Source organism: Marmota monax, unplaced genomic scaffold (genome assembly GCF_021218885.2).
Source record: "Marmota monax isolate L192 unplaced genomic scaffold, Marmota_monax_Labrador192_F-V1.1 WCK01_AAM20220418_F8-fsc00027, whole genome shotgun sequence".
Taxonomy (NCBI): Eukaryota; Metazoa; Chordata; class Mammalia; order Rodentia; family Sciuridae; genus Marmota; species Marmota monax.
In genome coordinates, this window is record NW_026694617.1 from 1,275,252 (window position 1) to 1,288,404 (window position 13,153).

The following is a 13,153-nucleotide window of genomic DNA, read 5'->3' on the forward strand; positions in this document are numbered from 1 at the left end:
TGTAGCAAAAATTTTGACTCAATTTCAAATCAATAGTTTGTAACATTTAAAATAAATGGCTTGGGTTGGTGATGTAACTCAGAAGTAAAGGGATTGCTGAGAATGTGCGAGGCCCTGGGTTCAATCCCCAACCCTGTCATGATGATGATGATGATGAATGGCTTGAGGACTATTATAATGCATAATTAAGAAACATTTTGTGCATATGTGTGTGTGCTGTGCTGTGATTCCTCACTATTTTTTGCCAATCCTCAATTCTGACAAATTAAGAACAGAAGTAAAAAAATCTTATAAATAGGATCTTGTTTTATGTGTGCACCATGGTTTATTTATTTAAACTTTTCATAATTTAAGTCCATTTATGTTGCTGCCATACTTTTCCAACTATAAACAAGATACAATAAATATCCTTGTAGTATATCATTATTTATCATCATCTGTCATCTCTATTCACACACACGTATATGAAATGCACACACACATTATGTGTCACCTTATTCTACATTACAAGAAGTGGAATTACTAGGTCAAAGTTGTTTATTTTCAATTAAAAATCTGTCTACTTTGTCTTTCATTGATTTCAATCAATACTTTTCCCACTAATAAAAATATAAAGAAGCTCTTTTGTTCTTATTAAAAGACTGGATTGTCAAGCCTTATTCTCCCAGCTCTTGGGTCATTGGGTCAAATACTATTTCTTTAAATATGAATATTCATGAGAAAATTTTCTTAAGTTCAAAAGCTATTTATACTCCTTTCTCTGTTCTTCTGGCTCTGTGTCCATATCTTCCCAGGAAGTAAGACAGACTTTTCAGTAGAGGTTTTGGTTCCTTTTTAATTTCCTTTTCTTTTTTTTTTAATGTTTATTTTTTAGTTGTAGTTGGACACAAAGGTATTGTATCTTTATTTATTTATTTTTATATGGTGCTGAGGATCTACCCCAGGGGCTCACATGTGCTAGGCTAGCACTCTACCACTGAACCACAACCCCAGCCCCTCATTTCCTTTTCTTAGCAAACTTGTAAGATATGGAGTCTGTGATCATTGTCAGTGGAAGGTGCTGCTTCTACTTTCCTACCAGTGGGCTGTTCCTACACAAGACATTTTAGCCTAAGTGAGATAGTGTACCAATTTATTGCTACATCTGCTTTGATTATGAACCCATAATTACACTTGAAGATTTCTGACTAGGAATTGTTGATTTTTGAAAGCCAATATGGTATCTATTCTGAGGGAACTGTATCAAAGTCTTCTTTAGCTTTTATTGCTGAACAAATGTTGCTTTAATCTTTTTGCAACATACATTTATGTCAGAATGACTACCAGACACAGCCTTAGTCTATCATTTTGCATTTATGATAAGATACATTTTGATTTCATTTTCCTATGATTCCTACATATAGACATTATAATTCATGAGCATAGCCAAATGAATTTTAAAGGTCTTTTATACAAGTATCAGATCAAAGTCCTGTCTACTATGCCCTTCTACATGCAGGATACTGCTTTCTTGATTTAACTTTATCAGCTATTTTCCTCATAGAGAGCAAGGTAATGATATCAGAGGAAAGTCTTGTAACCCTTTGGCAAATATATAGTAAAAAGAATTAACCATTAGAAGAAAGAAAAAAAGAAAGAGAAAAAACCCTAGCAGACAAATACTATAACTGAGTAAACCTTTTATAAATTGTGAAAAGGTATAGTCATCAGCTGTCAATGCAGCAGCTGGAGGGTCATGGGAATGTGATTGGCAGGTTTTCACTCTATCTACTGTTTATGGAAGACTGGGACATAAGCCTTTCCTTTCCCTTAAGATGCATGCTTTCTCCTTTATATTACTTTCTGTACTTATTGGTTGACTCTGATTTTGAAATTGACTTTACTTTGTGAGGAAATCAAGACATTGTTTTCTACAAGGAATAAATTTTAAATGCTCTATTAATGTGTTCACATGTTTGATGAATGCTCCCTCTATTGCTCCAAAGCAAATTATTGGAATTATTGTCACTATATTTTGGTTTTTTTTTCTGTCTTATTCAGGCTCTGAAGCAAATAGAGTATAATTTGATTATTATTGACATCACAAAATTAATTTAAGACTGAATAGTATAATCAGACTGCTTTTTTATTCTGGAACAAAATCTTTTTTAAAAAAATTTCAATTGCCCCTTTCCTCCTTTTCCAGTATTTGAAGTCCCATGAACCTTCTCCTGGTTGAATTAACCATGCAATTCAATTTAAATGGAGAAAAAATGACAATAGAATTTTGTCTTTGACCGACCTTGTTTTCATTATGGTTTTGCAAATGTCATTGCCCCACATCTTACTGGAATATCCTCAGATGTCACTTCTCTGAGAAGGCAGTCTCAGTTACTTTTGTTTTTTAATTTCCTAGCTGTTCTGCTATCATTCTGTTCATGTCACAACATATTGTCTTTGGAGGTGGGAAGTGTTTAGGTTAACAAATGAAAATAAAACTTATTCACAGCAGTGGGGGACTAACAACTTTAAGCTTTGGATGAATTTGGTCTCTTAACCACAGGGCCTCTCTTACTGATCTGCTATTTACCTGTAGCTACTCTTTGTCCATAAACTTTGCTGGTCACTGATTCATTTGCTCAATCATTCATCTTATAAGGATTCCTTAATACATTATTCTTCTATGTGCTGAGCATCATTCCAGACAAAGAACAAAACAGAGAAATATCTATCTTCTTCCATGTGTGGGAGGGGGAACGTAAAAGCAACAATAACCAAAAAACTAAGAAGATACAAGGGAAGGTGCTGAAAAGAAAGACTCAAGAAAGGAGGAGGATGGGGAGTGACAACAATAGTCAAAGAAGGCTTCTCAGGTTCAATACACCTGAATGCACGCCAAGAGGCATCTGGGCAGAGATTTATAAGAAGTGAGGGAGAGGCCAGCCCAATATGGAGGGAAGAGCTCCAGAAAGAGGTGATGATAAGGACGGAGCTCTGAGGAAAGTGTTCTTTTAACAGGAGATTGGGACCCAGCCTCATCACTTCCACTTAACACTATGCTAATGGTTAACATGAGCAAGGGGTGAGTGTGCACAGGAATGAGATAGAACATAGACAGAAAGCTCACTCTCACTGCAGGGATGGTGAGAAGACAGAGACCATTGCAAGAGCACTTTGTTCATGATACAAAGAAAAAAAAATGTTGGAAAATATAAATCAGAAAATTTTTTCTTTAATGAAAAATTAACATTTATTTGGTGGCCTAAAATTAACATTCATATATGGCATCACTAGAATTGCCATTTAAAAATTACATTTAGTAGAAAATTGAATCCAATTGCCAACATATATACCAGAAGATGAAAAGTGACTTAAATTTGCTGGGAGTGATGGAAATGAAAACCATGAGGGGAGTTGATTGATGTTTGGCTTAACCTGGATTGAGATTTTTTTTTTCATAATTCAAACTGTGGCCAGAAAGCTATGGAATCTGCCTTAGGAGTTGCCAAGAGAAGGACATTTTACAATATTTGAGAATAGCAAAGCAGGGGGAAAAAATAAGCTCTTCTTAATTGCATCTACTAAATTTGGCCCATTTTGCTCTCTCCATCCACCTTGCTTCCCACCACCATCATGTTTTTAAGATTATATGATCAAAGAGGGAAATATGGCAGATCCACATCAGATTATTAACTTGAGTTACCTTGGCATCGAACTGCTATGGAGGAAGGTGGAAAGGAAGTGACCTGAGAAAAACAAAAATCATTACACTATCAGAAAGCCTGATTGCATTTATGCATTTTTGTATGTACTTTTTCAGAGTAGTTGACACTGATGAGAGAGGTAAATAGAAGTGTGTGTTTGCTGTTCTTTGTAATAAATTCAGAGTTTAATAAAAAGAATCATGAGGGACACAGAAGAAACAAATGTAGAATGTAAAGTAGTCATGTTTGTATTTGTGTTTAAAGACATCCATTGGAGTTGCAAAATAAAAAAAAAAAATGAAGTAAGTCATGAGACTCTGAATGCCAAGATAGAAAGAAATATCTGATATATTTTTTAAAAACTTTTATCTAGATTCAATTGTAATGAACAGCAGAGAAAATGAGACCAAAAATTACTTTATTTGGGTGGGGAGCTGGGGATCAAACCCAGGGCCTTGCACGAGCAAGGCAAGTAATCTACCATTGAGCTTCAATGCCAACCCCTCACCCACCATTTTTTCATCAGGTATAGGAGGCTAGCTGCAGGTTTTGAGTGGTTCATGTATGATGAGATTAAAGGGTTCTCCGTTTAGTTGTATCCTAGCAAATGGCTACTTCAGAAAATGTTTTAACTATAAATTTCCCTGGCAGTGATTTGTCCAAGTTGTGCACTCATTTCTGAATTGGTTAGTGTGTTATTGCCTGCCTTGATTTCCATGTTTGGCCTTTGAGGGGTACACACAGCCTTAGACTGCTGAGACAGGAAGATCTGTGCTTCCTTCTAGAGTGTTCCATCATTCTTTGCTAGTGCCTTCTTTTAATTTACCGGTAACCAAGAGGTTCTTTGATCTTAATGATTAATCTTGTGGCCTCAGTTGACTTTTAAGGCAAAATTTGAATTTTTCAAACTTTCTAAATTGGAGTTGTTAAAAAAAATACTCGGGAAAGGGTAATATCAGTAGTAATGTGATTTGGATATTCACTGAAAAAAATATTCCACCCACATTTATGAAGCAAATTAAAACACAGACACACATAATCACATGATTAGAATGAAAATGACTTCCATGTTTATGTTTTCAGCAATATAGTTATTTACAAATAATCCATATGAAAATGTAAAAAAATCATATTACATCTTCACATGCCATTCTGTATTAACTGAATAAAGCTTAGTGACATTGTTTATTTGCAAATCTGTAGTTAATTGTACATAGACATTTTGTGCGTTATAAAAGAAATGTACATAATTTAAAATAAATTACACAATTTACAAAGTAATATTAACAAAGAACTCATAGACAGCTGCCTCCTTATTTAAACAAAATAAATACTCAGGTAGTTAAATTAACAAAAAATACACATTTAGGGGATTATAATTTATAGAAAGATCATAAATTTACTAAAGTTGTATTTTACAATGGCAGATACTGATCTCTTCAAATTGCTATAGAAATGGGTAGGAAAAAGTACCAGAAAAGGAATCTAAATGTTTATTTTCTAAAAGTAAACACAATTAGATTCCTTAAAAGTAGTTGGGAAAAGTTTATTGAGGCTTGAAATAGGTAATCTAAAAGCTATTACTTAAAGAAAAAAAAAAAAAACCTATAGAACACAACCATAAAAAGGACACCTTGTTACATTCTAAATAGAATAGAGATTTTTGATCACTAAAATCTTAACTCCCACAAACTAAAACTCTTCATAGTCTTTCTGTTTAATGGTGTGGCTTGGCAGAAATACACAAACAAACAAACAAACAAACAACCCTGCAAAATTAACTATTCACTTAGCATTTGTTTTATTCACTTAATAAAGTAGGCATGACCATTTTTCAGTGTCCTTGCTAGATATGGAATTATCATTTCACACTGTAAAATACCCTTTTCATAAAAGAATAACCATTTGCAAGGCCCACTCTCCAGTGTCAGATGCCTGAAGTCCAGCTGCACAGCCAAGGACATCTGAGGGTAGGACCAGGTGGAACAATTATCACGAGAACAGGCAGGTGTGGTTCTCACATCTAACCTAGACCCAGGAAAACCATGCTCTGCAAGATTCCCTTAGAGTTGTTCACAGACTGCTGTCCTTTGGAACCCTCCATCTTGGAAGGGAAATAGAGCAAGAAACATGAGAAGCATGATCCTTGCATATTCAGACCCCAAACCCACCTAGGAATGGGTTCTTCTTGCTTCACAGTACTGAAAAGCATAGGCCTCCCTCACTGTCTTGTAGGGTGGGAAGTGAGCAGAGACACAGACAGAAACAGGGGGCTAAGAGGATACAGGGCACCAATAAAGCGAGGGTAAGAATTGACGGTATTTTTTTTTAATAGAAAAAGTTTTTTTTTTCTTTTGCACATCCTCCACAGCTTTCCTTGCCCTTTTCTCACTTCTTTGACCAGTGCATTCTGTTTAACCAAGATGCTCACACTCTAAGTGACACTTTGATTCCAACAGGAAGGAAATATAAGTGTTCTCTACTTTTTTTTTTTAAATAAAGTACTGAGCATGGTCAGTGGAAGGTGCTTCTGAGGGACACAGACAAGATCAGTCATTGATAAGAGAGAAATGTAGAGAGATACCAGGAAGAGAAGATCATAAAGGACCAAAGTTGGAGGAGGTAAATAAATATGTGAGAGTTGCCACTGGCTTCATGTAAGAAATGACTTCATCTTTGAATGGCCAGGAACTTTACAGGTTTCTGATTAAGTCACAATGACCATTTCCATCTATCTGGGGTGGAGGAGGAAAAACATTAAGCTTTTGATAGCGTGTCCTAAGTCACATTACATATAGAAAAATACTAACCACATCTATAAGCAAATCCAGAGTAAAGGACAATGTGTTCAAGCGCTATCGTTACTCCTTAAGCTTCTTTTCCTTCTTCTGTAAATGTGGTGTGCTGGCTGCTTTTAAAAAGTGTCTTAGGTACCTATGTTTCCAAAAGCCATTATTGGTTTTCATGGTGCCTAGCAGAGTGTTTTACATGTAATAATTCAATAAATATTTCTTATATGTAAATTGTGCTTAGTTATAAGTAATTGAGACATGCTTTTATGCGCTCCCTTTAGTAGCTTAAGCTCCACTGTAGTGTCCTCAAAAAGGCTTTGAAATTAGGATTATAGTCAATGAACTGAATGAGGTATTGATAAGTAAGCAAATCAGTCCCTTTCAAGAGAGATAAGTATGCCACTTCTACATGGTTTCTACTGAAATAGTCCAACATAATCATATAACAATATTTTTCTTTTCTTTTTTTTTAAACCAAGCAGATCTTCATGCTTATAGAACAGTATCTCTAAACCTTTTTGGGCTCAGAGCATTTTGTCAAGGCAAAAGTGTTAGTAGACAATTTACCATGTTCACCTCCTAAATTCTTAGAATGAGCACAAAGAATAAGGTTTTGATGAATTTCCAGTATTTAACTCATTATGAACTCATGCCAAAAAACAAACAAACATAAATATGATAATCTCCACTTGTTCAAACTGGCCAAATAATTATCTTCCCTTTTTTTCACGTCATAAGAGGCCATCTAGTATTAATTTATATTAACAATAAGCATCTAGTATGTTCCCTGGCATTGGTTCACATAGCACCTAATGTCTTCTACATATATAGTGCTGTGAGATGTCATCAATTTTGGGATATAATGTCTTATATTTTTATAACACTTTATAATTTTTGATCTCTTAATTCATTTATTTCTTACAACCTAGGCAGGATAATACTGATTTGTCTTTTGAATAAATTACATTTTATAATATCTTAAGTACAGCTTTTGTAGGAACAGTATTTTATTCTATTCCCCTTTTCAAAATTACTAGGTGTTGCATACATTTCATAAGACTTTTGCAATTTTTCAAGTAATTTTAATAGATTTTTTTCTCAACCATTTTGGATGAATGGAGTACATTTTACCAAAGAGATCAATTTGAGTATTATCTGGAAGCCTCCTGAGTATATATATTGACCCTCACCATTTTAGAATAACAATATTACTTCTTTCTCTTCCATTAAAAAAGATAAAATGGACTTTGTTTTTATGTTTTTCCATGGTTGAGTCCTTGGTTTAAAATAAAATTTCTTATCTTACTGACTACCTGTTATCTTTGAAATATTTCCATTGCTTAATATAGTGAATATTGGATAAAGAATGAATGCTTACAACAGTTCCTATTGCAATATGTAGAAATATTTTCATTTGGGGGACATTCTAATCTCTTTTGTAATCTTTGCAAATACTCTAGTGGACAGCAGGGGGAGATCAAAATCCACTGTATAGTATGTGAGGGGAAAATGCTTTATAATCCCAAGCACTTTTATAGCTACATGACTATGTTTAAGATGGAATAACTTGCTTACAATTTTTAAAAGACATGAAAACCTAACATTCTCCCTGATCCCAAAGGTTGTTACAGTCAATATTGCCTAAAAAACAGTGCTGCTTTTTAAGGTCACCATTCAAGCTTTCTTTTCATAAAACGGAGTTCTCCTAAGTTAGAAACTGTTCCACTGTGCAATCTCAGAGCTATATCTGTGATAAATATAACTACTTCTAGTGCAATGTAAGTTTCATGCCTGAATTTTCACCTTTGAAATTAAACACTGGTGACAGAGCATAAATGAATGAAAACTAAAGATGCAACGGAGAGTTAGACTTAAAACCATCTGGAGTGGTTGTCGGCAAACTAGAATCTGTAAATGTGGTGTGCTGGCTGCTTTTAAAAAGTGTTTTTCTGGAAAACAGCCATATTCATCCTTTTTCTTCTTTTGTGTCATCTCTGGCAACATTATACAATGTCAGAGTTGAGAAACTGCAATGAAGACCGGGCTGAAAATAATTACTGTCTGATCCTTTATAGAAAAGGGTTGCCGCCCTTGGTCTAGATTTTTAATATATATATTTTTTAAAGTTTAGGTTTTGAAATTCTACAATAAAAGACTGGTTCAAATTTTACTAGTAAGAAAGACAAAAGACTATGGATTTTGACATACTGCCTACAAGACAGTCCTTCACTCTGAAACCGAGAGAGCAAATCAGGGAGAAAGAAAAATCAACACATACTTTTGATTTCTTTTAGTTACAAAAATCATTGATGATATTACCTTCTTCTCCATCTTCCTGAAATTAAAAAGACAAGCAGTTTCTTTTTTTCTTTTCTTTTCTTTTCTTTTTGTAACAAAGATAACAAATATAAAAATCTAGTCATAAAGAGCCTTCAAAGAACAATTACAAACCAACTAGAGGGATCCACCTTTTGGGGGGTTAAGGGGCTTAAGATACCACTATGTTGTCAGTTTTACAATGGCTGCAGAGCCAAGGAACAGTGTATACAGCAGGTAACCGCTGAATCCATCCTGTTGCCATCCAAACTGAACTTTACTCTCTTCAGGATACAAGAACTTGCAGAAGTCTCCATGACACTCTTGGCAAAGATGTCTTCATCCCATATGAAAAGAGGCAGTTTCTATGGCATATTGGTTAAGTAAGTGTCTATCATGCTGCACTAATATAGTGCAAAAATGTGCCTTCCATAAGCAAAAAAGATGCAGGCAACCAGTTTGAAAATCAGGGAAAGTAGAAATGTATCAACACAAGCAATTTAGCTTTCCAGACAATAACCACTATAAAATACTGAACTTGAGGACTCTTTCTTCTAAGATACTAGTACATGTCCAGCATTCGTACATTGGAGAGAGCCAAGAGTGAGTCTTATAAAAGAGTCTCTGTCTCTGAAATGCAGGTCAATAAAAGCAACCATCAAACCAGGAAGATGCTGAACTTATTCAATGGATTTTCTGTTTAGCTTGGAACTTTTCTCTTCTTCACTGTTAAAGTTGCTTATTGACAAGTAAATAATATGACATTACAATGTGTGTCAATCAATTGAGTATATATGTTGTTATGCTTTACTGTAGTATTGTAGAGGTCTTGTTACAAACTCTTCATGCTAGAATGTTCTGTGGGCTATCATTGCAAACAGCCTTGTGTCAGGCATCCAATGGCCAATTTTACCACTATATTTTAGAAATGAAAGTGGTTTTTCAATTGGTAGATTTCAGAAAAGATGACATAAAAGATGACAAACTTCTAGAATTCTGAATGTTGTTGGCTTATATGTTAGTGGTGCTATCTTGAATAGCTCAGTGGCAGCATGATTTTCATTTTCATTTTCTTTTATTTTAAGTTAAATTGAATTATAATCCACAGAGTTTGGATAATGTTGCTGCAGCCTCTGGATATCTACAACAAGGTCAGAAAGCCAAAACTGGTTGTTGCCAGGAAAGTTAAGTGTTACATGTCTGCATCTCCATCATAAGCTAAGGTTAAAGGTTTCAGTCGGTTGTTTTGCCTTCTTTGGGGTTTCTTTGGCTTTTTGCTGTAAGAAATTCATTAAAATTGGGAGAAAGAAAATATCAGTCTTCAATTGTAATTTTTATCATCTTATATTTTAAAAATAAGCAAAATGAATTGATCAACCTAAATTGCCCACTTTCCTGCCATACTAAATTCAACCTTAGAATTTGGCGTTCTGGTCTCTAAATTTCACAGTTTTGTGTTTTGGAAAAAATGTTAAATAAGTTTCAAGTATTTTACTATCCTCTAAAAGACAAATTATCCTTGTGTCCTTTAGTACAAACAACAGAAGCAAGATTATAGTATAATCATCTGTACTTGGCCACAAAACTTTATAAATAATGTACAATTTATAAATGATACATGTTTGCCAAGATGATTGAATAAGATTATGTATTACCATAACATCTTTCTCCAGTAGTAATTCAATATAAAAATGTATAATTCACCACAGTCCATATAAAGCATCTTTCTTGGTATACTTACAAGGTAGCAAACTTGAAAAGATGATCTAAAACAATTCTGATTTATCTCAAGAGACTTACATGGCCCAGATTTTTTTAGATTTTTAAGACTAAAGTCTTATTTATTTAGAATTTTATGTGAACAGTGAATAAATACAGTATACTTATTTCAGGCATTAGTTTTTTTTCCAGAGTTATAGGCAACTGAAAGTGTTTTCTTTGAAATAGAGACATTAAATTTTTAAACATTTAAACACTCACCAAGCTAGATAAATCATGGAGACAATAAAGATGAGTAACACAAATGCCCCAGCGGCTACACCGTAAACCCAGGTCCTTAGTCTCCCATCTAAGAGGAATGGATATTAGGCATTAATTTACATTGGTCTGGAATACATATGACAGTCTTTAACTATGACCAATGACCAATCACATATGACCAATTCAAAACTCAAAATGAATTAGTGCTTCAGCACAGTTATTGATTATTGTAAATCTGTATTATGAGTTAGATGCTGCTTTGTTAAAGATAAATTAGCAATGAAATTGAATTGAAAAGTAGCAAATAGTATTTGTATTCAGATGTAAGGTTTATATGTCTAAACTTCTGCTGCTTTTTAGCTGACTTTTACTTCAGATTCAATGTATGTGCTATTTACATAGACACTGTCTTATGATTTCCTACGAATTTTGAGAATGACACTTATAAGAAAAGATTAAAAGTCGTCCAATTTTAAGAAAGTTCCACAATCTACAGTTGATACACACAGGTATTTGAACACTAACTCTGTCATTTTAATGTTTTAGTTACAGATGAAAGTGAATATATTTAACATTTTTTTGTGATTAATTATCTGTCTTGTCTGCATCTACAGTATGTTTTAAAATTGATTTGACAAATATCATTTGCAAAGAATCCATTTTGAATAACCTAAAAGTATTTCTAAATTTTACTGCTTCCTTTTCTATTATATGGAATTAGGCATGACAGGATCTTTTCTAATTTGTTTTTCTGGTCGTATTCTCTTTGAACTTCTCAGTTCTATGCTGTGAATAAACTTCAAACACAAGATGCTATTAATGATGTTGCCTAACTTAATTTGATCCCAACATCAACGTATTTTCTGTTGCATGTGTATAATTAAATATATGATATTAATGTTAAAATTATAGATTGGGCAAATTGACCCCATGGAGACTCTAGTTTATTCAATAGTTGTAAGGCTTCAGAAGCAAATGCATAATGTACAATGTTTCTGGCCTGGAGCTGGACCAACTTAGAGGGTCATTTGCAGAAAAAAAATCCCAATTAATATTCTAAATATTGTTTCGTTTCAATCCTAAAGATTTTTCAAAAAAAAAAAAAATTTCAGCTGAGTATAGAATCAAAAGAGCATTTCCACTATTGGGTTCCTCTGCCCTGAAAATTTTTCAACAAGTATTTGGGTTTTTCATAAAGCAAAGAATTTCTGCTACTTTTCAAGATATGCACCTTTTAAATATATTAAAATTCTTATTTTTTTGGGAAATGATATATTAAATTTAAAATAATTACAGTAATATTCTTTAATATTTATTAATATTTTCCCTTTTTAAAAGCGTGGTTTTAATGTGAGAAGATTCACTTGAAAGTCAAGATTACTTATGGCCATCTGCTAGTGCACATCATGAACACTGAGAGAAGAGTTTACTAAACTTACACAGACAAGTCAGTTTTGCAAAATAAGCTGTATTTTTGGCTAAAAACCTAATTTAAACAGGAATAGTGTAGATAAAATTAATCACAAATATTTAAAATACTTTAATACTAATTCTTCAATAGGAGAAGGTATTTTGACTTAACTGATTAGAAACAGCTACGCAAATTCCTTTCTTCCTTTTCTCATGTTCCTAATGGAGCTATAAAGTAGACTATGCCTGGCTGTGCCTGGAGATTTCCTTTAGTTATGAACTAGTGATACCTTTAGGTTGTGAGAAAAAGTGGCCTGATCTTAATATAACGCTTGTGGGACATTTTCAAGCACCAGGTTAGTTCCAGGGATGAGTGTGTGATTGAATCCAAACGGGGAAAGAAAATGTGCAGAGTAGGAGGAGTAGCACTTTATACCACTTCAGCAGGCCTTCAAGCTTTTACCTGTGTAGGCTTCAAGTCCATTAAGAGAGATGTTAAGAGCTATCTATTTAATATGAAAATGGTCTGGTCAGTCATAAAGAAAGGAAGGCTCCACCCCTACTCCGGTGTATCTGGTGCTAGTACAGATTCTGAGATTTTTGAATATGACAACTTTTAGGGCTGATATAAATTGTTGGCTACCAAGTGCCCCTGGCAGAAGACTGCATTACTCAAGTTCCTAGTTAAGGTCCTAAGTATTAATTCTTTGTGATCAAATAGAAAATTCTCAAATGTCTATATACTATTATTTGTCACAATTCTGAATGACAGTATACTTTTTCCTAATTCATATTTTCATCACTGTATCTCAGTATACAACTAATTATACTTGTAACTTCAGGACTAGGATTGAAATGAGTAATATCAATCCTAAAATTTTTCTCAGAAGAAAGTAATTTCATTTCTGTAAACTTTGGGCATAAGTGGCTTCACATATAATAAAATAAAAAGATAAGTGACTAGATGGTCAT

The 13,153-nt window shown here is 33.7% G+C and overlaps 1 protein-coding gene across 1 annotated transcript in view; it reads right to left on the reverse strand.

Annotated features, from left to right (window-relative positions):
- Positions 1-4,730: 4,730 nt before the first annotated feature.
- The window catches only part of Thsd7a (thrombospondin type 1 domain containing 7A), a 403,918-nt gene continuing 395,495 nt past the window's right edge, over positions 4,731-13,153 (reverse strand). The window contains exons 27-28 of the mRNA XM_046422471.2: positions 10,772-10,859; positions 4,731-10,068 (exon numbers count right to left, since the gene is read on the reverse strand). Coding sequence (XP_046278427.1) covers positions 9,984-10,068; positions 10,772-10,859 — 173 coding nt within the window. The 3' untranslated portion in view covers positions 4,731-9,983. The remainder of the gene's footprint in view (positions 10,069-10,771; positions 10,860-13,153) is intronic.